Raw genomic sequence first — 26,914 nt, forward strand, 5'->3', positions numbered from 1 at the left:
AAAATATATATAGCGGAATTAGAAAAGGGTCAACGAAGAGCAACTAAAATGATAGAAGGGATGGAACTGCTACCATATGAGGAAAAGCTAAAGAGGCTAGGGCTCTTCAGCTTGGAAAAGAGACAGCTGAGGGGGGATATGATTTAACTCTACAAAATTCTGACTGCTGTGCAGCAGGTAGAGGTGAATCGATCTTTCATTCAAAAGAACAAAGACCAGGGGACACTCAATAAAATCACATGGAAATACTTAAAATAGAAAAAAATATTTTTCCACTCAAAGAATAGTTAAGTTCTGAACTCGCTGCCGGAGAATGTGGTGTCAGCGCTTAGCGTATCAGGGTTTAAAAAAGGTTTGGACAAATTAAGGACATAAGTATTGACATACTAGGACAGACAGAAGGTCCATCAAGCCCAGCATCCTGTTTCCAACAGTGGCCAATCCAGGTTACAAGTACCTGGCAAGATCCCAAAACAGCACAATACATTTTATGTTGTAAGCCACATTGAGCCTGCCAATGGTGGGAAATTGTGGGATATAAAAAGCTGTGAATTAAATAAATAAATAAAATGCTGCTTATCCTACAAATAAGCAGTGGATTTTCCCCACGTCCATTTTAATAATGGTCTATGGACTTTTCCTTTAGGAAGCCATCCAAACTTTTTTAAAACCCTGCTAAACTAACTGCTTTTACTATATTCTCTGGCAACAAATTCCAGAGATTAATTACACGTTGAGTGAAGAAATATTTTGTACAATTCATTATAAATTTACTACTCTGTTGCTTAATTGCGTGCCCCCTAGTACTAGTATTTTTGGAAAAAGTAAACAAGCAATTCACATCTACCTGTTTCACTGCACTCATTATTTTATAGACCTCTATCATATCTCCCCTCAGCCGTCTTTTCACCAACCTGAACAGTCCTAGCCGCTTTAGCCTTTCCCCATAGGGAAGTCGTTCTATCCCCTTTATCATTTTCTTCGTCCTTCTCTATACCTTTTCTAATTCCACTATATCTTTTTTGAGATGCAGTGACCAGAATTGAACACAATATTCGAGGTGCAATACAATGCATTATAATGTCCTCATTTTTTTTGCATCCTTTTCTAATAATACCTAACATTCTATTTGCTTTCTTAGCCACCACAGCACACTGAGAAGAGGGTTTCATGATGATGCCTACACCTCTTTCCTGGTCGGTGACTCCTAATCTGGAACCTTGCATTATGTAGCTATAATTTGGGTTCCTCTTTTCCACATGTTTGTTCACTTTGCATTTACTCACATTAAACATTATCTGCCATTTAGATGCCCAGTCTCCCAGTCTCATAAGGTTCTCTTGTAATTTTTCACAATCCTCTTGCAATTTAATAACTTTGTATCGTCAGCAAATTTAATTACCTCACTAGTTACTCACATTTCTAGATCATTTATAAATATGTTAAAAAGCAATGGTCCCAGCATAGACCCCTGAGGAACCATACTATCTACACCTCTCCATTGAGAATACTGATCATTTAACCCTACTCTCTGTTTTTATCTTTTAACCAGGTTTAATCCACAATAGGACACTACCTCCTATCTCGTGACTCTCCAATTTCCTCTGGATTCTTTCATGAGGTACTTTGTCTAATGCCTTTTAAAAATCCAGGTACACAATACTGACTGGCTCACCTTTATCCACATGTTTGTTCACCCCTTCAAAGAAATGTAATAGATTGGCGAGGCAAGATTTCCCTACACTAAATCCATGTTGACTTTGTCTCATTAATCCATGCTTTTGAATATGCTCTGTAATTTTGTTCTTTATAATAGTCTCTACCATTTTGCCCAACACTGACATCAGGCTCACTGGTCTATAATTTCCTCTGGAACCTTTTTTTAAAAATCGGCGTTACATTGGCCAACCTCCAGTCTTCCTATACCATGCTTGATTTCAAAGATAAATTACATATTACTAACGACAGTTCCACAAGTTCTTTTTTCAATTCTATCAGTACTCTGGGATGAATACCATCTGGTCCACGAGATTTGCTACTCTTAAATTTGTCAATTCCTGGAGGAAAAGTCCATAGTCTGTTACTGAGATGGACATAGAGGAAGCCACTGCTTGCCCTGGGGTTGGTAGCATGCAATGGTGCTACTAATTGGGTTCTGCCAGGTACTTGTGACCTGGATTGACCACTGCTGGAAGCAAGATACTGGGCTAGATGGACCACTGGTCTCAATCAGTATGGCTAATCTTATATTCTTATGAAAATTTTAGCAAGTTGGAAAACCTGATCTGTTTAAATAAGGATGTCTGGTAGACAGTTAACTTAGAAAAGTTAAAATATCTTTAATATATATGTGTTGTAAGTTATAGTGCTTTAAGTAAACAATGCTTAATCCACATGGTGTAAATGCTAGGGCTTTGAGGTTGAGGTTGAGGTAAAGGCAGCAGCCCATGTCCTGTATGAGTAATGTTGAAAAGAAAACAAGCTTGATGGTTGGATAGACTGCTAAGCACTTTCAGATAAGGAAACCTGTTCTGATGAAACCAGTGGAAACAATGAAGATCATCATGGCTAGTCTCTGCTGAAATCTGTGAAGAGTCTTTGCTACAAGTGGGACTGGGGCCAAGCATAAAGCAAAGATACTTACCTGTAGCAGTTATTCTCCGAGGACAAGCAACCCATTCATTCTCACACGTGGGCAGTCATGCACGTCATCCAGTTTGGAGCTTAAATAAGCTAACACAGCTTTAAGAACATGAGCAGCATCCCCACCCCACATGCACAAGTGCAGTCCTGCCTGCCGCGATATCACGGGACTATCAGTAAAGTAACATAGCATGGAATCAACTCCAAGCGGAGATGGGAGGATATCTGAGAATGAATGGCCTGCTGTCCGCGGAGAATACCTGCTGCAGGCAAGTAGCACTGCTTTCTCAGAGGACAAGCGAGTCATATTCTCACATATGGGAATCCCTAGCTACCTGGCTCACTGAAAAGGGCAAAATAGTAATCAATCTGAAACTATAAACAAATGTGTGAGAGTGCAGCCTGAAGCACAACAAACAGGACTAGGGGGGTGGAGTTTGATTCTAGATCCCAAACAAATTCTGCAAAACAGTCTGTCAAAACCAACTACAGCATTAGGTATCCTGCCCAAGGCAGTAATGAGATGTGAATGTGTGGGCTGAAAACAACATCGCAGCCTTGCAAATGTCTTCAATGGAGGCTGACCTCAAGTGGGCTACCTAAACAGCCATGGCACTGACATTGTGAGTTTGATATGACCCTCAACAGTCAGCCCAGGCTGCACATAAGTGAATGAAAAGCAATCCACCAACCGAATGGAGACTGGGTGGTCTGTCTGTAGGGCCTAGTCAGTTCCAACTAAAAGGCCAATGCTCGCAGTCCAAGGAGTGCAGTGCACATTTGCCAGGATGGGCATGAGGTTTAGAAAAGAATGTTGGAAGAATTATTGACTGGTTTAGACGGAACTCCAACACAACCTTAGGTACGAAGTTAGAATGAATGCAGAGAACTACTCTGTTATGAGAAATTTAGTGTAAGGTGGATTCACCACTAGGGGCCGAAGCTCACTGACCCTGCGATTTGATGTAACAGCCATCAAAAACAAGACCTTCCAGGTCAAGTACTCCAGATAACAGGAAACCAGCAGCTCAAAAAGGAGTTTTCATCAGCTGGGTGAGGACTACATTGAGGTCCCATGATACAAGCGGTTGTAACCCTATAAGGTAAAATTAGCCCTTACCTGATAAATTTTCTTTCCATTAGTCCCAGCAGATCAATCTAGAGACTTGTGGGTTGTGTCCCTCTACCAGGAGGTGGAGATAGAGGGAACTACAAAAGTTTGGTATATGTGGTCACGTGCAGCTGCCAGAACCTCAGTATTGTCAACACCAAAGCAGTGGAAGAAACAGATAGCCCATTTAGAATTTCTCTCCTGTGTATAAATGCCAAACAGGCATCTCAACCACTCATGCAGGAGGATAAAGTGTCAAGGACACTACAAAGCACTGATGTCAACCCAAATTTTCCCTTTTTTGTTTTTGGGTTTTTTTTTTTTTTTTTTAAAGGAATCAAATGCTGGAAGCAACATAAAAACACTGAAAGGAACAACGTTATCAAACATGCAGAGAAAGAAGAGGGCTGGCCTCTGGATTGATCTGTTGGGACTAATGGAATCGAGTAAAGACTAATTTTACCTTCCTTAGAATCCCGCAGATCAATCCAGAGACTTGTGGGATATACCAAAGCAGTCCTCAAGTGAGATGGGAGAACATCACCCCCTGTGGCTAAAACCAAAGCCTCAAATGCTGCCTCCTGAAGCGCTGATACATCAATTCTGTAATGCTTAGCGGACCTATGTACCGATGACCAACTGACCAACCTACAAATCTTCTCCATCGGAATGGAATGGTACTCTGCGAAGGAAGTAGCCTGCACTCTGGTATAATGTGTTTTAAGTTGAGATGGAGGGGACTTTCCCATAGCTATATACACAGATGAGATGCCTCTCTAAGCCACCAGGCTACTGTGGCTTTTGAAACCATTTCACCTTTCTTCCGGCCTACATGAAGAACAAAAAGATAAGACCGACAGAAATCATTAGTGACTTCAAGATACCTGATTAGTACATGTCCAAGATCGAGGCATCATAGTGCCCCAAACTCGGTGGGATAATCCTCCCAGCGAAAAGCTTCAAGGAATACTGGCTGATTCAAGTGGAACCGCGAAACCATGAAACCACCTTCGGAAGAAAGGATGAAACCATCCTAATGGAAACCCCAGCCTCTGTAAAACGAAGAAAATGGATCCCTGCAGAAAAGGGATTGCAGTTCCAACACTCATTTAGCTGAAGCAATAGCCACCAAAAACACTGCCTTTAGAGTGAGATCCTTCAATGACAAAGAAACTAACAGTTCAAAAGGAGGACTCTGCATAGCACAAAGGACCACGTTTAGGTTCCAATTCGGCAGAACAGGAAGGAGAGGAGGACGAAGATGATTTACTCCAAGGAGGAAACAAATTATATCAGGTGAGAACCTAGAGAAGTTCCTTGCAGACAGCCCCGGAAGCAAGCCAAAGCAGCCACCTGTACCTTCAACGAAGCTAAGGACAAAGACCAATCCAAACCATCTTGTAAGAAGGCTAAGATGGAAGGTACTGTGGCTGAGGAAGATGAAAGTCCTGCCGCCGAGCACCAAGACTCAAAGGTGCACCAAATCCGTGAATAGGCCGTGGAGGTGGACCGTTTTCTTGCATGCAACATAGTAGTAATCACCCTGTCTGGGAACCCCTTCCATTGCAAGCGTGCCCTCTCAAGAGCCAAGCCATAAGACCAAAGGGGGAAGGATCCTCCATGACAGGACAGGACCCTGACGTAACAGCCCTCAACGCCCCATAAGCCTCAGATGGCAATCGACTAGCAGCCGAACCAAGTCCACATACCATGGACACCTGGACCAATCTGAGGCCACTAGAATCACCTGACCTAGATGATGATCAATGCACCCCACTACCCGTCTCTAGGCCCATGCCTTCCTCCTTCATTGGGGACTGATCTTCTGTATTCATATGCTCCCATACTCTTGTAGAGAAGACTTAACTCAAGCAAAACCAAGGAACCATGATCCTGATTTTTCCATACTGGCCTAGACAGATCTGGTTCCCTCTTCTGGAGTTCTTGTCTGAAGAACCATGGGGATTGGAGTGTTTTCTGACCCTCCTCATGCAGAACAAGGGATCTCTTCTACATCCCAACCTCCAATCTCTGGCCCTCACAGCCTGCATGTTTACGAACTTAGAACTTGCTTCCTTGCATCTTCCTGAGGTGTTTTCAGATTATTGCTGACTTCCAGGAGAGATTCCACTAAAAGGTGTTACTTTCAAGTGGAGGAGGTTTGATGTCTGGTTTGAGTTCAAGGCCCTAGATCCTCTTTCTTGCCTTACAAGACCCTTCTTGAATACCTTCTACACCTCTGAGTCTGGTCTCAAGACTGACTTGGTAAGGGTTCACCTTAGTGCAATTAGTGCTTATCATTGACATGAAGAGGGTAGGCCCATCTCTGGACAGCCTCTAGTTCACTTCATGAGAGGCTTTTTTTTTGTCCCCTGTCAAATCTCCGCTTGTGGAAACAAGTGAAGCACATCAGTTGGTGGTGCAAATCAGTCTTTCCATAGTGTCCTGCAGATCAATCCAGAGACTTGTGGGTTGTGTCCCTCTACCAGTAGGTAGAGAGAGAGAGTGGACTACAGAGGTTTGGTATATGTGGTCACATGCAGCTGCCAGAACCTCCGTATTCTCTCTATCTAGCACGTGGAAGGACACAACAGTGCAGCTCTGAATTGACCGGCTCCTTTCCCATCCCCAGGAGTAGTAGCAGCCTGGTTTTGGGGTTGAGGAGTCTTACTGATTACACCCGGTGGTGCCGGGTCCCTCCCTTTCCTCCCTCCGTCGCTCCCACTGTTGCCGGAGGCTTCTGAGGCATGTTTGCCTTTCTTTTCTACTTCTATTTTCTCTCCTGTCTAAACAAACCCCCCTCTCCCCCCCCCCCCCCCCCCCCAAAAAAAAGCACCAGAGGTAAGAGGCAGTGTTTTGCGTTAAAAAAAAAAAAAAAAAGAAGTCATATTGGAACCGGCTCTCTGCGGCGCTGTTCTATTTTTTTTTTTTTTTTTTTGGGGGGGGGGGGGGCCTTTGGCCGCAGATTTGTCAGCTTTCTTCGGCGTAGCTCATGTCTAACCCCATCCGAGTCTATCAAACGCTGCTCCCGATGTGGGAACCAGCAAGCGGCATCCAGGGCATGTGATCTTTGTGCGTGAGGGTCTGTGCAAGCTGCACTACTTGAGTCAGCTGAGTGGCCCACTCTTGAAGCAGCTGCAGTGCCGGAGTCCTTTTCGGCAGGAAAGTCAGGCTCCTCAGGGATGCCCGCTTCGGCGGCCTCGGTTTTTTCCCTTGGCCAGCATGCAGCACCGCCTACTGTCTCCAGCTTACAGAAGCCAGTTAGCCTGCTGGATTCTTTAACTTTGGAGTCTGTGGGGGATTCTGCATGGGGCTTGTCAGACCAGCTCCCTTTTCTCCAGAATTTGTTCTCTTAATGTATAAAGCTTTTTTATTGAAAGGAGCAGCGAACCCTCAAGGTTCTACTGGTCGTCCCTCTTCTCAAAGATCTCGTTCAACCCCACCAGCGCACTTGAGTAAGAGGCAGCATTTGGAATTTCTTCAAGAGTCTTGTGATTCGGAGCCTCCCTTACTGCTGGTTCAGATCCTCTCGAAGAGGGGGAACTGCCGCCAGATGAAGGGGATGACCCCATGGTGTCCAGACTGTTCAGAAAGGAAGAACTCCCGAGACTTTTTATCCATTTCCTTGAAGTCTTAAACATTTCCTCTCCTGATTTGACGGTGGGAACCTCTGTGACACCGTCTATTATGTTTGGCACCAAGAAGCCCCCTAAGACCTTTCATATTCACGAGGCTATGAAGATTCTCAGTTCAGTGGGATAATCCAGATTCTGGCCTTAGGGTAGCTCGTGCTATGGTGCGACTCTACCAGCTTCCATCGGACGACCTAATGAATTTGCATCTGCCTACTGTAGACTAACTCGGTGCCCTGGAACTCCCGGCACCATGCTTCGAGAGGGATCAATGGCAATGCTTCTTGGCCTTTGCCCGATGCCGGTCATCAATGCTACTCGGTGCAGATGTGGTGTTGTCGAATCCGCATGTTGCCTCAGTGGTCGGGTCCGATGCTGACTGGTCCCAGGGGCCCTGCACAACTGTTGGCGTCAAGTCAGGTGGAGACCCAATCAATGCACGTCCACTCCCAGTGTCCAAGACAAGCTTCTCAGCCGTAAGACCAAACACACCCAATGCAACTGCCCTGGAACAGCCCCCTACTTCCTGCCACCTTCCCCCCAGCCCACTGCATGGAGACCCCCCCCTGAACATCCCCCCTCCCAGTCTCAACGACCCCCCCCCCCTTCGGGCCTAAGTATCTCCGGTAGTCCAGTGGGGGGGGGGGGGGGGAGAGGGTGGCAGTTAGTACCATAAAGCTGCTACAAGAAGTCACGGTAGCTGTTTTCAGGATGCTGCCACTATGGGCAGGAGTGAATGGGGTTTTCTCCTGCCACCATCAGGCCACCAGAGATCTAAGGTAGGCCCGGTGGGGGGTCGGGGGTCATAATGTCACAGGCTGGGAAGAGGATGATCAGGACAGGGGCAAAAAAAAAGTAATCAGAAAACTATGCTGAATATCAGCTGGGACCCACATAAGCTCCAGCAGCTAGCACTGGGGCAATTAGCACCGAATAAGCTGTGTATGGCCACACATGGCACACCACTGAATATCCAGGGCTAATGAAGCTGATGACCCACCACCGGCTGAATATTACACTCAATTGTTTATTAAGAAAATAAAGAAATCAAGAGAGTTAGCCAAAAATTTAATTTAAAGAAAATCAGGAGAACTTTGTATAGTGTCTGTTCAGCTAAATGGTACAAAACAAAAAAGAAAAAAAAATACCAAGGAGTAGAGGAGATTTCTCAGAATGGGAAGAGCCACACATCTCATTAACTTTAAGTTTTGCACTCTGGGAGAACTGCCCCATCCCTACAATTTGCAATGTTGTCAACCACCTGTGTGCCTAACTCAATCCTGTTTGCTGATGGAAAAAAATATAATGTTTTATGCAGATTCATTTCTGAACTCAGCGACCAGGAGGTCAAAATGTAGCATAACCTCAGAGTCTGGACTTGTATGGGGTAATTTATAACAGGATGCCTATGTGAGAAATTCCAAGGTACCAAGTCTCTTTAAAACCAACAGTTACCTTTGTACCTTTATAAAGCAGGCTCCCAAAACAAGCCAAAATAATGGATAATACCCATATATAAATTTACTTCCTGTGTATTTTATAAAACATACGCATACACCACAAGACAAATTAGTGTTCTTTAGATTAAAGAAGAAATGAATGAGAGGTGATATGACATAGCACTGCTTCCCAACCCAAGCAGCAGTATCTTTATCCTGATCATATGTACCAGGAGCCAGAAGAGGGGGCGTCATCAGTGTCTGATGCTCAGGTCCAGAACAGCACCTTACAACAGCAAGAAACACCAATAGTGTCTCTTAAAAGAGCTTTTTTGAGTGCATACAGTAACCTATGCACCTATCCTTTTTCAATTCTTCTCACACTCCGTGGCTCATGCAGAGCTTGAACAGCAGGGTGCTACTTTATATAATACACACTCTGCATACAGCACCTCTTCCTCACCTGCCCCCAACTGAGCCTTCTCCCAATTTGATGGGGTTTGCTGCACTACCCTAGTTTTTGTTTTGGCAATACAAGGCCTCTCCCATGTCTACACTCGCTGCTCCACTGGGACTGCTATGCTACACAACATTATTGAAAACGCAGGTGTGCTTTGGGCTTGTAAAGGTTGGGCAATGCTGCATTAAGAGTAACATGGAACATGTTAATAGGGAATGACTTTTTACTTCTTCCATTTCCTTAAATCTTCACAACAGAATCCATACTAGGACTAGGGGACACTCCAAGAAAATTAGAAAATTTAAAATGATTTCTAGAAAAGTATTTCTTCAGTTACCAACTCCCACTTCTGGAAACAAGTAAAGCAAGTAGAACAAAATGAGCTTTCGTATTTGGTATCTTACAGATACTTCCAAATGACTAAAGCTAGTTACAATTGAAGACAGGGTGCTGGGATCAAAACAATAAATGCAGCTTTTTACTACAAAATCAGGGCTTACATAATTTGTGCAAAAGTTTTGAACTCTGAAATAGTTATATGATATATTGAAATACAATGGACTTCTTTGTGTATAATATTTCGCTGCTTTTAAATGGTCTGAAAAACAATGCACTCACCTTTGTGGTAGCTATACTATTAACAAAACTGATCTGTTGGAATCCTTTTTCACTCAAAGTGAGACACACATCCCACCGCTCATTCACTACTTCGTGAATAACTTTAAGTGCAACACCCGTTTCATCCAACTTGTCCTTTACGTAAAGATCTACGTAACTTCTGAATCCATTTACCTATAGTATCAAAACAGTAAATAATGAATCAATGTCCTCAACACAAATCCAAAAGTAATGACACATATTTTGTCAAATATATTAAAGCACCATTTACAGGCAGTTTTTTCCCATTGAATATAACTTTGACCCCTTTACAGGATCCAGCAACGTCATAGGCTCTTCTTGTGAGAAGGGCTACGATATCCTTGTCAAGTTTTTCCATCTTAAATTTGGATAAATCAGGTTGGAATGTAATACAGGTGTAATCATCACCATCAAAATACTTAATCCTGGGATCAGTTGTCTTCAGCATATTATTCATCCAAGTCTGTAATTTAAAAAAAAAAAACAGCAACTTTATAGATAAAATCAGAATCACATTTATAATAAAAAGTGTTTCAGATTTATAAGATAAGATGTTAAAACAATAATTTTAAAAATGTAGGTCAGAGCTTCCCAGGTGTAGGACAGGACCCCAAATGGGGTCATGCCCTCAATAGGTTCTCCAAAGGTGCATCAATATTTTATACTTCTGGAGGAGTTGCACAATTTTATTTGGCCTCAAGCATGTGGTTATGGTCACAAAAAGATTGATAAGCACTAATGTAGGTCATTATTAATAAAACAAACATGATAGTACCTTGTATGCACAATCCCTGCATGGACAACACTATAGACTTTTTTTTTAACTTTTTGTGCTTAACTCAATGTCCCAAGAAACAACCCCTGTGCTTCCTTTTCAAGCTTTACGGTGTTCATATACTAACGGTTAGCAAGCGCCTACAATAAAATGGCCCTCTTAACGCTGTAATGTTCTACTCAATGTAGAGAGAAAAGTTTGTTTGCAAATAATTTGAAAGTCATTAAGATACAGCTCCCTGTATGTTAAAGAAATTTTAAAATGGTGACAGTTAGTCATGTTAATCTGCTGTTTCTATGCTGCAGCATGTGGTGACAATTGTCCGTAAAAACTGACATTCTTAAGATCACTCTTGCTTCCAATGTATATTTTATACAAAGTAAAATAAAAATTAGCACCTTAAGAAAGTTACAGTTTCTTCTACTTAGGTGTAAATGTAAGTGAAACAGGATACTGCTGCCTTATTACTATATGAATCCAAAGCAAGCATAATACAGGCACATGCAATGTATGAACTTAAAATTAACTCGAAAATAATTTTTTTAAAACAAGGACTATGCTTAACACACAAACCCATCATCACTATTTGTTTATCCCATGTTTTTCCATCAAAGCCAAAGGTTTACTAGGACACCTTAAGACAATACATCAAAATTAAAAATATTTGTATCCCACATTTTCCCACCTATTTGCAGGCTCAATGTGGCTTATATAGTACTGTATGGCGTTCGCCAAGACCGGTAGGAACAAATACAATGTGATATTGACGTAGAGTAAGGTACATGTGTTACAGACACATTGGGGAATTATAGAGATGAGGAGTTATGGTATGTCCAATTACGAGCTTTGGTTTCTTGTGTAGCAGGGTTCAGGCATTTAAGTCAGGGCTGTAGGGTATGCCTTATTGAATAGGTTGGTTTTTAGTGATTTCCGGAGGTTTGGGTGGTTGTATGTAGTCTTCACGACTTTTGGAAGTGTGTTCCATAGTTGTGTGCTTATGTAGGAAAAGCTGGTTGCATAGGTTGACTTGTATTTGAGTCCTTTGCAGTTGGGGTAATGGAGGTTTAAGTATGTTCTTGTTGATCTGATTGTGTTTCTGGTTGGTAAGTCTATGAAATCTGTTATGTATCCCAGGGCTTCGCAGTAGATAATTTTATGAACCATGGTACAGATTTTGAAGACAATACACATTCATTGATTGGGAGCCAGTGTAGTTTTTCTAGGAGAGGTTTGGCACTTTCGAAGCACGTTTTTCCAAATACAAGTCTGGCTGCTGTGTTTTGGGCGGTCTGTAGTTTCTTTATGAGTTGTTTTTTGCATCCTGCATAGATACCATTGGACTAATCTGCATGGCTTAGTACCATTGATTGTATCAGGTTGCGAAATGTTTCTCTCAGGAAGAATGGTTTCAAGCGTTTGAGCTTCCACATTGAGTGGAACATTTTCTTTGTTGTAGATTTCACTTGGCTCTCGAGTGAGAAGTTTCAGTCGATTTAACGCCGAGGATTTTTAGGCTGTCTGAGATAGGGAGGATGTAATCTGGGGTATTTATATTTGTGGGTTTGTTCACATTGTATTGGGATGAGAGGATGAGACAATGTGTTTTTTCGGTATTGAGTTTTAATTGGAATGCATTTGCTCATGAGCTCATGATGTTCAAGCTTAGATTGATTTCGTTGGTGAGGCATGGGATAAACTGACAGTACAATCAGGGCATATTAAAGCAAGTCAGAATACTACATTCAAAACTGGAAAATGAAATATGAAACATTAGTTTTAAGATATGAAGCTTATAATACTCCAGAGACTTTTTTCAATAAAAAAGTAAGGTTATAAGAGAAACTAATATCAGGACCAAATAAATCAAAGATGTATGAACAATATCAAAATAAGAAAATAATCAAACAGTGAAACTAATATTTTGAAGACTGTAGCTGGTATTACTATTTCTTAAGTTCTGTCCCATTATAATCAAGTCCTTTTTTCTCTAGTGTTAAGAATCACTGTCACTAGCACATTGGATTTGAGCACCTTTTTTGTTATTCAATTGTATATGTTTTGTTGATTTTTTTTACTTCATAAGCCACGGCATACATATGAAAAGAAGGAAGTGCATCAACAATAAAATGTAATCCTTCAGAGAATATGCCTTGCATTTTGAGTTTGTCACTCAATAACAGCAAGATTAGCCTCTTATGTTTTTAAGCAAAAAAAGAGAGTTTTTTTTTTAATTTAAATTAAGTGGTAATTAAAACATTCCCATGTGCATGAAATTACTTCCCCTGGATAACATCTACTGGAGGAGTCCTGAGAGCAGAGGACACCTCTCTGGGTAAATAAACATTATTTTGCTCTGTGCTTTTAGTAACTTAAAAATTCAAATAAGAGAAAAATTGTAGGTTTGTTGATAAAACCAGTTTGAATTTAAAAAAGCAAACTTTATTAACGGTGTTTAAATAGTGTAAAACCCTTTTCCCCATAGTGAAACTAAGTTTCAACCTTTGGCAAAAAGTTCAACTGTCACAGCCTAGAGCATGAATAGATGGCCTCTAGACTTACCAGAGTATAAATTATATTGCAATGATAGAGTGGATCAAATTGGAGGAGGGGTTGCGCTATATGTTAAAGAAGAATGAGTCAAACAAAATAAAAATTCTACAGGAAACAGCAACATGGAATCCTTATGGATTAAACATAATAAATGGCTGTTTCTTGAAGAATTTAATTTTCAAAAAGCAAATATAATAAAATGAGGAAAATGGTTTAAAAAAAGCTAAAAAAGGGTAGGCTACTAAAGGTTAGGACTTTAAATAAGGCATAGGCATTCTTTAAAAATACCATATTGGAAGCCCAGACCAGATATTTCCACCCTTATTAATAAGTGGAATAGAAGAGCAAAACTACAGCCAAGATGGCTAAAGGGAGAAGTGAAACAGACTATTAATGGCAACAGAACATCCATCAAAAAATTGGAAAAGGATCCAAATGAAGAAGCAAGCAGCAGCATAAACAATGGCAAGTTAGATGAAAAGCACTGATAAAAGAAAGTTAAAAGAGAATACGAAAAGAACTTGCCACAGAGGAAAAAACTCATAGTAAAAACATTTTCAGGTATATCAAAAGAAGAAAGCCTGTGAGGAATCCATGGGACCATTAGATCACCAAGAAGAAAAAGGAGCATGCAGGGAGGACAAGAATGTAGCAGTCAGACAGAACAAATTCTTTGCTTCAGTCTTTACTGAACATGATCTAAGAGATCTATCTGTACCAGAAATGGTTTTCAAGGGCAACGATGCAGGGAAACTGAAAGAAACTGGAAGTAGTACTGAGCCAAATCAACAAATTACTGAGTGGCAAATCACCTGGGCCAGATGGTGTACACCCTAGAGAAGTGTTTTCCAAGTAGGTCCTGGAGTACCCCCTTGCCTTTCAGGTTTTCAGGACATCCACAATGAATATGCATGAAAAAGATTTGCATGCAACAGAGGTAGTGTATGCAAATCACTCTCATGCATATTCATTGTGAATATCTTGAAAACCTGACTGGCAAGGGGTACTAGGGGTGCTCCAGGACTGACTTCGGAAACACTGCCCTAGAGTACTGAAAGAACTCAAACATGAAATTGCTAATCTGCTGTTAGCAATCTGTAACCTATCATTAAAATTATCCACAGTACCTGAAGGAAAAGGGAATGTGATTTGATATACCGTCTTTTAGTGGTTTTTGCAACTACATTCAAAGCGGTTTACATAGTATATACAGGTACTTATTTGTACCTGGGGCAGTGGAGGGTTAAGTGACTTGCCCATAGTCACAAGCAGCTGCAGTAGGAATCGAACCCAGTTCCCCAGGATCAAAGTGTGATGCATTAACCACTGGGCAGCTACTCCATTCTTTGCTTCGGAAGAAGATGGTCAATATAACGCTGATTTTTTTTTTTTTTTTTTTTAAGAGTTCCATGATGACCTAAGAAACTACATACTGGTAAGTCTGACATCAGTGCTGGGAAAAATTGTGGAAACTATTATAAAGAATAAAATTACTGAACACAAACAAATATGGTTTAATAGGACAGACACCATGGATTCAACCAAGGGAAGTCTTGCTTCATCAATTTGCTCCATTTCTTTGAAGGCATGAGTAAACATAATATCAGGAAAATCTGCCCGTTCCTTTCAGAGCACACTACCAGAACCCTCATCCACGCTCTTATCACCTCTCGCTTAGACTATTGCAAATTGCTTCTCACAGGTCTCCCACTTAGCCATCTCTCTCCTCTTCAATCTGTTCAAAATTCTGCTGCACGACTAATATTCCGCCAGGGTCGTTATGCTCGTATCAGCCCTCTCCTCAAGTCACTTCACTGGCTTCCTATCCATTTCCGCATACAGTTCAAACTCCACTTATTGACCTATAAGTGCATTCACTCTGCAGCTCCTCAGTACCTCTTCACTTATCTCTCCCTATATTCCTCCCGGGGAACTCCGTTCACTGGGTAAATCTCTCTTATCTGCACCCTTCTCCTCCACTGCTAACTCCAGACTTCGTTCCTTTTATCTTGCTGCACCATATGCCTGGAATAGACTTCCTGAGCCGGTACGTCAAGCTCCATCTCTGGCCGTCTTCAAATCTAAGCTAAAAGCCCAAATTTTTGATGCTGCTTTTAACTCCTAACCCTTATTCACTTGTTCAGTTCCCTTATCTCTTGTTTGTCCTGTTTGTCTGTCCTAATTAGATTGTAAGCTCTGTCGAGCAGGGACTGTCTCTTCATGTTCAAGTGTACAGCGCTGCATACGTCTAGTAGCGCTATAGAAATGATAAGTAGTAGTAAATAAAGGTGAGCCAGTTGATGCAGTACACCTAGATTTTCAGACAGCTTTCAACGAAGTCCCTCATGAGAGAATCCTGAGGAAATTAAAAAGCCAAGGGATAGGAGGCAATATTCAGTTGTGGATTAGGAACTGGTTAACGGATAGAAAACTGAGGGTAGGGTTAAATGGCCATTATTCTCAATGGAGGAGGGATGACCAGCTGAATGCCCCAAATATCTGTATGGAACCGGTACTATTTAATATTTATAAATGATCTAGAAATGGGAATATTGAGCAAGGTGATTAAATTTGGAGATGACAAAAAACTATTAAAAGTTCTTAAAACACTGCACTTGCATAGCTATAAGGAACGGAACAAGATCAGTAGACAGCTGGTGATCAAACTACATAAATTGCATACTGAGAGAACTGTATTTCACATAAAAGGAAGCGCAGGGGAGACTCTTAAAACATCCCAAGCTATAAGGGAAAGATTCAGTGATTTCTATGCAGATCTATATACACGAGACCTATCTATACAGAACAATGCTATTCAATTATACCTTGAGGGGTTGGACCTTCCGACTTTGCAGCCAGAGCAGTTGGTCATGATCGAGGCTCCGATTACGGTAAGGCTATTAAATCATTGAAAACAGATAAATCACCAGACCTAGGTGGCTTTACTGGGGAATTTTATAGAGCTTTCACCCCCCAATTAGCACCGATACTGACAGAAGTTCTAAATTTTGTGAGTTCAGGAGAGGTCTTACCACCTACTATGAAGGAGGCATGGATAGCTGTGATGCCTAAATCTAACAAAGATGTGCCTCTTATCGTCCCATATCGGTAATGAATGTTGATGTGCAAATTTTGGCAAAGGTGTGGGCCTCTAGGAGTGGCATAATCGAACGTCGCCAGCGATTTTGGCAGCGGCGCAACAGCTGGCCAGAACCGTATTTTCGAAAAAGATGGCCGGCCAAATGCCAGAGTTCACCAGGTTTGAGATGGCCGTTTTTGTTTTTCAGCGATAATGGAAAAAAATGCCGGCCATCTCAAACCCGGCGAAATCCAAGGCATTTGGTCATGGGAGGAGCCAGCACTTGTAGTGCACTGGTCCCCCTGACATGCCAGGACAACAACCGGGTAACCCTAGGGGGCACTTCTAAAAATTAAAAAAATATATATACAAATAGCTCCCAGGTCCATAGCTCCCTTATCTTGGGTGCTGAGCCCCCCAAATCCCCCCAAAACCCACTTCCCACAACTCTACACCATTACCATAGCCCTTATGGGCGAAGGGGGGCACAGTGGGTTTTGGGGGGTTTGTAGAGCTCAACACCTAGCACCACAAGTATAACAGGTTGGGGGGGGGGGGGGGGGGATGGACCTGGGTCTGCCTGCCTGAAGTGCACTGCACCCATTAAAAACTGCTCCAGGGACCTGCATACTGCTGTCAGGGAGTTGGGTATGACATTTGAGGCTGGCATACAGGCTGGAAAAAAAGTGTTCTATTTTTATTTTTTTAGTGTGGGAGGGGGTTGGTGACCACTGGGGGAGTATGGGGAGGTCATCCCACATTCCCTCCGGTGGTCATCTGGTCAATTGGGGCATCTTTTTGAGGCTTGGTCGTGAAAATTAAAGGACCAAGTAAACCCGGCAAAATACTGATTAACGCCGCTTTTTCTTCCATTATCCGCAAAAGCCAGCCATCTGGTAGCCACGCCCATGCCTGCCCATGTCCTGCCTTTGCTTCGCCGCTGACACGCTCCCTTGAACTTTCGCCAGCGCGGCGACGGGAAAGCAGCGATGCTGTCAAAAACGCCGCTTTCGATTATACCAATTTCGCCGCTGTTGCAAGATTGCCGGCCATCTCCCGATTTATGTCTGAAGATGGCCGGCGATCACTTTCGAAAATAAGCCTGTAGGTTAATTAATGTTTTAGCATCTTTGATCCACCCAGAGCAAGTAGGCTTCGGCCCTAGTCGACAGGCCTCTGATAACATATGGTGCATGCATGATATCATGTATATAGCTGAACAACAAAAAGTGCCCTATTGTTTGCTCAGTGTCAATGCGGAAAAGGCCTTCGATAGGGTCCATTGGCCTTTTTTATGTCACACTTTACATCGGTTTGGGTTTGGGCCAAGTTTTATTGGTTGGAGTCAAGAATTCTATTCCTCGCCTAAAGCATGTGTTAAAATAATGGAAATCTCTCCTTTCTTTGAATTACAGAGATGTACTCGTCAGGGATGCCCACTCTCACCACTCCTCTTCGCCCTGGTGATGGAACCATTGGCATTAAACATTAGGAATAATTCAAAAGAGTTGTGGGGTGCGTGCTGGAGCTTGGATATTGCTCTTTTTGCGGACAATGTTTTGTTGACCCTCTCCTCCCCTTTGGATTACTTTCCTGCTTTATTTCAGGAAATTGAATCCTATGGCCAAGTGTGGGTTTAAAATGAATTTTACTAAGACTGAAGCAATGGCACAGAGGCTAACTGCTGCAGACTACCAAACCTGTAAACCTCTTTATCCCCTGACCTGGGTGCCCAATGGATTGCGCTATTTGAGGGTTTGCATTACTAGGAAACTTAAAAAATTAAGTTCTGCTAATTACACCCCCTTACTCAAAGAGATTAAGACTGATCTAGAGCGATGGGACCCTCTGAATTTGTCCTGGTTTGGTAAAATTGCTACAGTAAAAATTAATATTTTGCCCCACTTAATCTACCTTTTCCAATCCATACCAATGCCACTGTTAAGTTCCTCACCGAGTTGTGGTCCGGCAGAGATAGCCGGCTATCTTGGTGGTGTTTCTCCAGGATAGGTCGGCCATCTTGGGATGGGCATCTCAACTTTTGGCGGCCATCTTGGGGTTGGCCGGCTGCAGGAAGGAAGCCCATATTTGGGCATTGTGCTTCTCTGCTGATGGAGGCAGCCATCTTGGATCAGCTGCACATGTTTTAGCCTGATTCCTTCTCTATTTAAAGTTCTGCCTCCAGTCCTTCGTTGCTTCGGCCTCGATTGTACTGGAGGGTTTGTCCGTGTTCTGTGCACCAGCTTTCTTCAGATCCTGTGTTCCAGACCTCGGCTTGTTTTCCTGACTCTGTTTGCTGCCCGCCTCGACCTTGGACTATTTGTGACTTCTCTTTGCCCTACGGATATCTGGCTTGTGAACTGTCTCTTTTGCCGTCAGCCTGGTCAGTGGTTGTGCAACCCCGCCGGTTCCTGAAGTCCTGGTGGCCGCCTGCACCTGGGGGTTCAACTCCCAGGGAATGGTGGTCGCTCCCAGGTGAAGCTTGGGGTTGTCTGGCTGCCTGACCAAGTGCAGTGTCACTCCACCGGTGCCATGCTCAGTCAGGGCACAAGGGCTCACTAACAGATCATAACAGCCTCTTATTGATCAGTTGCTTCTATCCTTGCAAACTTGCGTCCAAAAATTTGGCAGGGTAAGCGACCTTGAATTCCACGTTCTATTTTATACTTAGCTCGTAAGAATAGAGGTGGTTTGGGGTTTCAGCATTTGGGGTTATACCATAGAGCAGCTCAAGCAAAGGCAGTGGCTGAATGGTATCAGGCATCTACTCTGTGGGTAAATTTGGAACAGCATATGGTGGGCAGCCCTTTAAGGTTAGGGCAATTGCTTTGGTTACCACCTAAACATAGATATTTGAAACCAGCCCCTTGCCCAATCAGTCAACACACCTTTTCTTGTTGGAACAAATTGGATGGAACTAAAGGATTTTATAAATCACATCTGTCTCCTATAGTATATAACCCTGCATTTCCTCCGGGGTGTTCTTCCTCAGTCTTCACTAGGTGGAAGAGACATGGATTGCTGTCCTGGGGGCAATCAGTGGATGTTGACAGTTTTTTTTCTTTTGCTGACTTGGCGGCTGCCTATCAGCTGCCTCAAAGTGACTTCTATGCTTATCACCAGCTTATTCACTTTTTTATTTCCTCCAATTTGAAAAACAAACTGTTAGGGGAGGAAACCTTCCTAGCGGGGATATGTGCTGACTTTAAGGGTACTAAGTTTCTAATTTCCTGGCTGTATAGCCATCTGAGAGATGCCTTGCCATCAGCTTGTAGACATCATGAAAGGTGGGAAACTGAGCTGGGGACAAGTTATGGCGCTGACGAATGGCAGCGGAGGGAGATAGCCTCGGTTAAAGTCTCTCCAGCGTAGAATATACAAGAAAACTGTACTAAATTAATCTACCGCTCGTAGCCTGTGAGACTTCATCATATGTTTGTGAATGTACCCCATTATTGTTGGCGCCAATGTGGTCAGTCTGGTACGTTAGGCCATATATAGTGGTCATGTAGAAAAGTGAGGGCTTTCTGGAAATCTGTCCATAGGCGGGTGCAAGCTTGGTTGGGTTCTTCTATACCTTGGGATCCTGCTATGTTTTTATTTAATAAGACTCTACCAGGGGTCAGTAGTGTGGGGTGAGTGTTGGCGAAGCATTGTTTCAGTGCTGCAAGACTAGTGATTGCACGAACCTGGAAGCAGACATGCTGCCCCTCAATTCTCAAGTGGCACAATCTTTTATGTTACGTCTATGATTTGGAGAAGCTACTGGCCCGGGAACATAAGACACTAACCAAATGGGAAAAGATTTGGGCTCCTTTGCTCTCTACCTTAGTATAATGAAGACTGATAATGATTTTAATTCAGTGTAGAGGAAGTGGTGTGGGTCTATGGGGTGAGGGACAGGTTCTTGGGCGTTAGGAAGGGTTTGTTTTTTTTCTTGTTTTTCATTTTTTTTGCTGTCATCTCACTTAAATAAAAAAAAGACGGGAATAGTATTGATGTATAAGATGCAGCCACATTGGGTGGGCTCCTCAGCTATAATGAATCTGTATATCATGTGGTTTCCGCTTTTAATGTTTGCAACTGTATGTCTTGTGGATTCATTCAATAAAGCTTCCTGTTAAAAATTAAAAAAAAAAAAAAAAGTTCTTAAAACACATGGAGACTGTGAAAAATAACTGGAAGACCAGGCATCTGAAAGGCAGATGAGATTTAATATGGACAAATGTAAAGTGATGCAATCCAAATCATAATTATCTGATATTAGGTTCCTCCGTAGGAACCATCTCCCTCACCCCCAAAATTTGTTTTTGATCTAGGTGTCATATTGGACAATACACTGAAATCTTCCACCCAGTGTGCAGTGGCGGCCAGAAAGCCGAACAGAATGCTAAGTATTGTTAGGAAAGGTATACAAAATAGGAAAAAACACCAATGCCTCTGTATTGCTCCATGGTGCAACCACACTTTGAGTGTTGTGTACAATTCTGGTCACTATGTCAAAAAATAATTTTTGTCAAACTTCTTTGAAATATTTCTATTTCTGCTATCTTAAGTGGCTACAACTCCTCTCATATGATGAAAGGCTTAAGAGGTTAGGGCTCCTCGGCTTGGAAAGAAGACAGCTGATGAGGTATTTTATACAGGTTTATAAAATCCTGAGCAGTGCAGAATGGGCAAACGTGAATAAGACTAGGGGACACTAAATGAAATTACATGTTAATACTTTTAGAACAAAGGAGGAGGAAATATTTTTTCACTCACTGAATAGATAGAACATAACAGTAGCCATACTGGGTCAAACCAATGGTCTCCTTGCCCAGTATATGCTGCTTTCCAGTGGCCAAGCCAGGTCACAAGTACATGGCAGAAACCCAATTAGCAGCAACATTCCATGCCACCAATCCCAGGAGCAAGCAGTTGCATCCCCGTGTCTGTCTCAATAGCAAACTATGAACTCCTCCAGGAATATGGCCAAACATTTTTTAAACCCAGATATGCTAACTGCTGTTACTACATCCTCCGGCAATGAGTTCCAAAGCTTAACAATTCCTTGAGTGAAAAAATATTTCCCCCTATTTGTTTTAAAAGTATTTCCAAGTAACTTCCTCGAGAGTCCCCCTAGTCTTTGTACTTTTGGAACGAGTAAAAAATCGATTAGAAGTAAATCGATTTTTTACTCGTTCCAAAAGTACAAAGACTAGGGGGACTCTCTACTTTTTCTACACCACTCAGGGTTAGGTAGACCTCAATCATATCTCCCCTCATCTGTCTCTTTTCCAAGCTGAAGAGCCCTAACCTTTCTAGCCTTTCCTCATACGAGAGGAGTTCCATCCCCTTTATCATTCTGATCGCTGTTCTTTGAATCTTTTCTAATTCCGCTATATCTATTTTGACATACGGTGACCAGAACTGAACGCAATACTCAAGGTGCAGTCGCACCACAGAGCAATACAAAGGCATTATAGTATTTTCGTTATTATTTACCATCCCTTTCCTAATAATTCCTAGCATCCTGTTTGCTTTCTTCGGCCGCCGACACACACTGAGCAGAAGATTTCAGTGTATTATGACACCAAGAACTTTTCTTGAGCACTGACCCCTAAAGTGGACACTAGCATCAGGTAACTGTGACCCGGATTATTCCTTCCAAAGTGCATCACTTTGCATTTATCCACATTAAATTTAATCTGCCATTTAGATGCCCAATCTTCCAGTTTCCTAAGGACTTCCTGCAATATTTCACAGTCTGCACATGTTTTAACAACCTTGCATAGTTTTCAATCATCTGCAAATTTGATCACCTCACTCCTCATTCTGATTTCCATATCATTTATAACTATGTTAAATAGCACATGTTGAAATTGATTCAAAGAGAGGCATTTTAGAAGAGACAGGGTCTGAAATAGGTAATACCTCTTGGCTGGAATTGGAAACTGTTAACAAGAGGTTAATTCAAGCAGAATTGCATGGGAATACCTTGGCTCAATATATCAAACAACATGATTCCTAAAGGACTACGACTTCAGAAAGCTCAATCACTATTCACATATGATGACAACTTTGTGAAGAAATGGAATGCTATTCTAAACAAATGCAGTAGAAATCCCATGCCGTTAACAGTGGAAACGACATCTTCAGTTGAACAAGATCTTAACTGAAAGCGAATGCAATTGCAGAAAAATTGAAGCAGAAATCTTCTACTGAATAATATGCCACATTACAAACTAAATTGGCGGATAAGTTAAAATTAGCTCGTGAATCTTTCGACAATTGAAAATTTAAAAATTCAGAAGGGATGAAAGAAATTATGCCTCCAATCAAGTCTACTTCTGAATGCAAAAAAGAAAAATTCAGTAGAACACCAGACACGGTGTTTAATGGTCCCCCTGGTGATAGTGGATCTAGTGAAGACGAGATGTGTAATCGTGCACAACAAAGTTCTGCTAGAGAACAATCTTTTTTAGACAACCGTCGACAGTCCAACCGAGGATGCAGAGCGCGCCGAGTAGGCTTCCAACCATCAGACAGGTGCAATGACCAACTTCCACCGGGACGTTACTATCAAACATGAGGCCGGGCAACTCAGAATCAGTTATAATCAATATATCAAGTTTTACCATCACAGAAGCTCAACACTAGATCTTGAGCCTGGGATTAAGTTTTGTTCCATCTACGATCTATGACCCTTTTTCTACTCGGATAGCGTTATTTAAATTTTTCAGAAAATTGCACTTTAAAAAATTCTTTTTGACCCACCCTCTAAGCTCCAGATTTATCTATTGTTAAGCCGCGTTCTACTTGGATGCCATTAGAGAACTTAGATCCATCCATTTTAGCGTTCCAGAAGGTAAAATTATGTATCATACCTGATAATTTTCTTTCCATTAATCATAGCCGATCAATCCATAGACTGGTGGGTTGTGTCCATCTACCAGCAGGTGGAGATAGAGAGCAATCCTTTTGCCTCCCTATATGTGGTCATGTGCTGCCGGAAACTCCTCAGTATGTCGATATCAAAGCTCCATCCGCAGGACTCAGCACTTAGAGAATTACACCCACAAAGGGACACTCTGCCCAGCTCACCACCGCCGAAACGGGGGAGGAGAATCAACCCAGCTCATCCCCACACAAGTGGGGGAGGGGAATCCGTCCAGCTCATCCCCGCGGAGCGGGAGAGACACCACACCCGCCGATGCAGGGGGATCTGGCCTATCCTGCAACCGCAACCGCGGGAGGAGCTGACTGACCCTAACACCGCTGAAGCAGGAGGGGTACAAAGCTGCCCTACAGCCACACGAAGCGGGAGGGAGCGCCGGCAGAATTTAGGTCTCAATCTAGCCCCGTAAAATGGAGGGGAGAGGAATGCAGCAGCTCACTGTAACACTAAATCGTCTCAACTCCTGAAGAATCCAATTGAAAAAACTTGAACACCAAGTCCTCCTGAACAGGAACTGAAGACTAAACTTGAACCTGAAATGCAACCAGAATATAAACAGTACAGATATCTGGGAGGGGCTATGGATTGATCGGCTACGATTAATGGAAAGAAAATTATCAGGTATGATACATAATTTTACCTTCCATATCATCATGCCGATCAATCCATAGACTGGTGGGATGTACCGAAGCAGTACTCACCCAGGGCGGGATATTGAAATCCCTGACCGCAACACTGAAGCTCCAAACCGGGCCTCCGCCCGACAGCCACAGTCAAGCGGTAATGTCTGGAGAAGGTATGAGCCGATGCCCAAGTTGCCGCCCTACAAATCTCTTCCAAGGAGACGGACCCGGCCTCTGCCATCGAGGCCGCCTGTGCTCTAGTGGAGTGAGCCTTCAGCTGGATAGGCGGCACCTTCCCCGCGGCCACATAAGCCGCTGCAATGGTTTCCTTGACCCATCGTGCCACTGTAGGCTTGGCAGCCTGCAGACCCTTACGAGGACCTGCGAACAGCACAAACAGATGATCCGACTTCCGGAAATCATTGGTCACTTCCAAGTATCTGATGGTGACTCGTCTCACATCTAGATATTTGAGAGCAGAGTACTCCTCTGGGTAGTCCTCCCTACGAAAGGAGGGTAGACAGAGCTGCTGATTCACATGGAAGCGAGAAACAATCTTGGGCAGGAAGGAAGGCACAGTGCGAATAGACACTCCCGCCTCAGTGAACTGCAGGAAGGGCTCTCGACATGATAGCGCCTGGAGCTCGGAAACTCGTCTGGCTGAAGTGATAGCCACCAAAAAGACTGCTTTCAACATCAGGTCTTCCAGAGATGCCCTCGACAAGGGTTCACAAGGCGGCTTCTGCAAGGCTCTTAGCACCAGATTAAGATTCCACGCAGGTACCACTGAGTGCAGAGGAGGGCGCAGGAGATTAACTCCCTTGAGAAAGCGCACCACATCTGGCTGCGAGGCCAGGGAAGCACCCTTCAGATGACCCCTGAAGCAAGCAAGAGCCGCTACCTGGACCTTAAGGGAACTGAGCGACAGGCCTTTTTCCAGACCTTCTTGCAGGAACGCCAATACTGAAGAAACTGGAGTAGTGCAGGGAGAAAGTGAGCCTGCCTCACACCACGATGCAAAGGTAATCAATTTTTTTCTCTACTTGCTCAGAACTGTGCAGCTAATGACAAGGAATTTAAGGTCATGAAAAAAAGTTCTTGCTCAGAGATATAAAACTTTTAAGATTTTGGAGTAGATTTGTCCAAGAGTAGAGTAATAGTGCAATTTTTTATTTCAGCAATCCACAGAGTCCAAGGGTAGCGCTGGGCTGCAGGTGATGCTGTCTTCTTGCAGCAAGACAGTTGTGTCCACAGTTACTACAAATATCAGCAACTGAAATATACGGTACTGCCCCCAATTCCTCTTGAGCTCCACAGACTGCGAAACTCAAAGAATATGAATCTCGTAAGCCCTAACCATAAGGCAGATCACTCTCCGTTACATATCCTTCTTGCTCACATCCCTTCAACTATTCCCCCACCTCATCCCCCTTTAACATTTCTCTCAGCACATCTTTCCACCATCCTCACCCTAACACATCCTCTTTCCTCCTCCAGTTCTTCATCCCCATACCACATCTCTCATTACCTAGTCTCTCTCAGGTCATAAGTACAGTATTGCCACACTGGGACAGACTGAAGGTCCATCAAGCCCTGCATCCTGTTTCCAACAGTGGCCAACCCAGGTTACCTGGCAAGATCCCAAAACAATGCAATACATTTTATGCTGCTCATCCTAGAAATGAGCAGTGGATTTTCCCCAAGTCCATTTTAATAATTGTCTATAGATTTTCCTTTAGGAAGCCATCTAAACCTGTTTTTAAACCCAGCTAAGTTAACTGCTTTTACCACATTCTCTGGCAACGAATTCCAGAGTTTAATTACACACTGAGTGAAGAAATATTTTCTCCAATTTGTTTTAAATTTACTACTTTGTAGCTTCATTGCATGCCCCCTAGTCCTATTCTTAGAGTAAAAAAGCAATTCATATCTACCCGTTCCACTCCACTCATTATTTTATAGACCTCTATCATATCTCCCCTCAGCCGTTTTTTTCTCAAAGCTGAAGAGCCCTAGTCGCTTTAGCCTTTCCACATAAGGAAGTTGTCACATCCCCTTTACCTTTTCTAATTCCACTATATCTTTTTTGAGATGCGGTGACCAGAATTGAACACAATATTCGAGGTGCGGTCGCACCATGGAGCAATACAAAGACATTATAAAGTCCTCATTTTTGTTTTCCATTCCTTTCCTAACAATACCTAACATTCCTTTTGCTTTCTTAGCCACCACCACCACACTGAACAGAGGGTTTCAATGTATCATCAATAACGCCTATATCCTTTTCCTGTTCGACAACTCCTAATGTGGAACCTTACATTACGTAGGTCATCTTCCCCTTCACTCATCCTTTTACCCCATTCTGCCTAGCTCACCACATCTTTCACTTACCCTGTTGTTCCTAGCTTCCCCCCACCTTCCCAACCATCCCACTCATCTCCTCCAGCTCTCCTCAAACTCATTTTTATCCTGGCAGAGCTTTCAATAGTTCCAACGATGCTAGTAGAACAGTCTGACTGCACAGTATACCCTAAAAGTATGATCAGTGTGGTGCTCAAAATTCTGTGCTGTTCTCAAAATCTTATGAGAATGGCAAAGGACTTCAGCACCATAATGAAATTTTAAAAAATGCATGGTGGAGGACAGTTGTGGTAGTAGCTGCATTTGATTCATCGCTATCTCCCATGGCTCACGCTAAATTCTGCACAGCCACTTTAACTCTGCATCGTGGGGAAATTCTGTACTGTGCAGCTGTGCAGAATTTACCCAGCAGTATATATTAGACCTGTGAAAATGACACCACCTATGGTCATCATTATTATCTTCATCTTGAAGGCTGGGCGTAACCTGAATCCTGACTTTCTCTGTGCCATGACCATGGTCCTGTGGTATCAAAGCAGGAACTAAAATAAATTACACACACACATATACTGTATATGCATGCACACATTTTTTGATAACTAAGAAAAAACAATGAAACCATGCCAAACATGAAAAATGATTTCAATAAAAATGCTGGGAAA

The 26,914-nt window shown here is 42.7% G+C and overlaps 1 protein-coding gene across 1 annotated transcript in view; it reads right to left on the minus strand.

Annotated features, from left to right (window-relative positions):
* Positions 1-26,914, minus strand: part of TOP2B (DNA topoisomerase II beta) — a 507,457-nt gene that overhangs the window by 351,682 nt on the left and 128,861 nt on the right. The window contains 2 exon segments of the mRNA XM_030205679.1: positions 9,904-10,077; positions 10,175-10,387. Of these exon segments, the coding sequence (XP_030061539.1) occupies positions 9,904-10,077; positions 10,175-10,387 (387 nt within the window).

Source organism: Microcaecilia unicolor, chromosome 1 (assembly GCF_901765095.1).
Source record: "Microcaecilia unicolor chromosome 1, aMicUni1.1, whole genome shotgun sequence".
Taxonomy (NCBI): domain Eukaryota; kingdom Metazoa; phylum Chordata; class Amphibia; order Gymnophiona; family Siphonopidae; genus Microcaecilia; species Microcaecilia unicolor.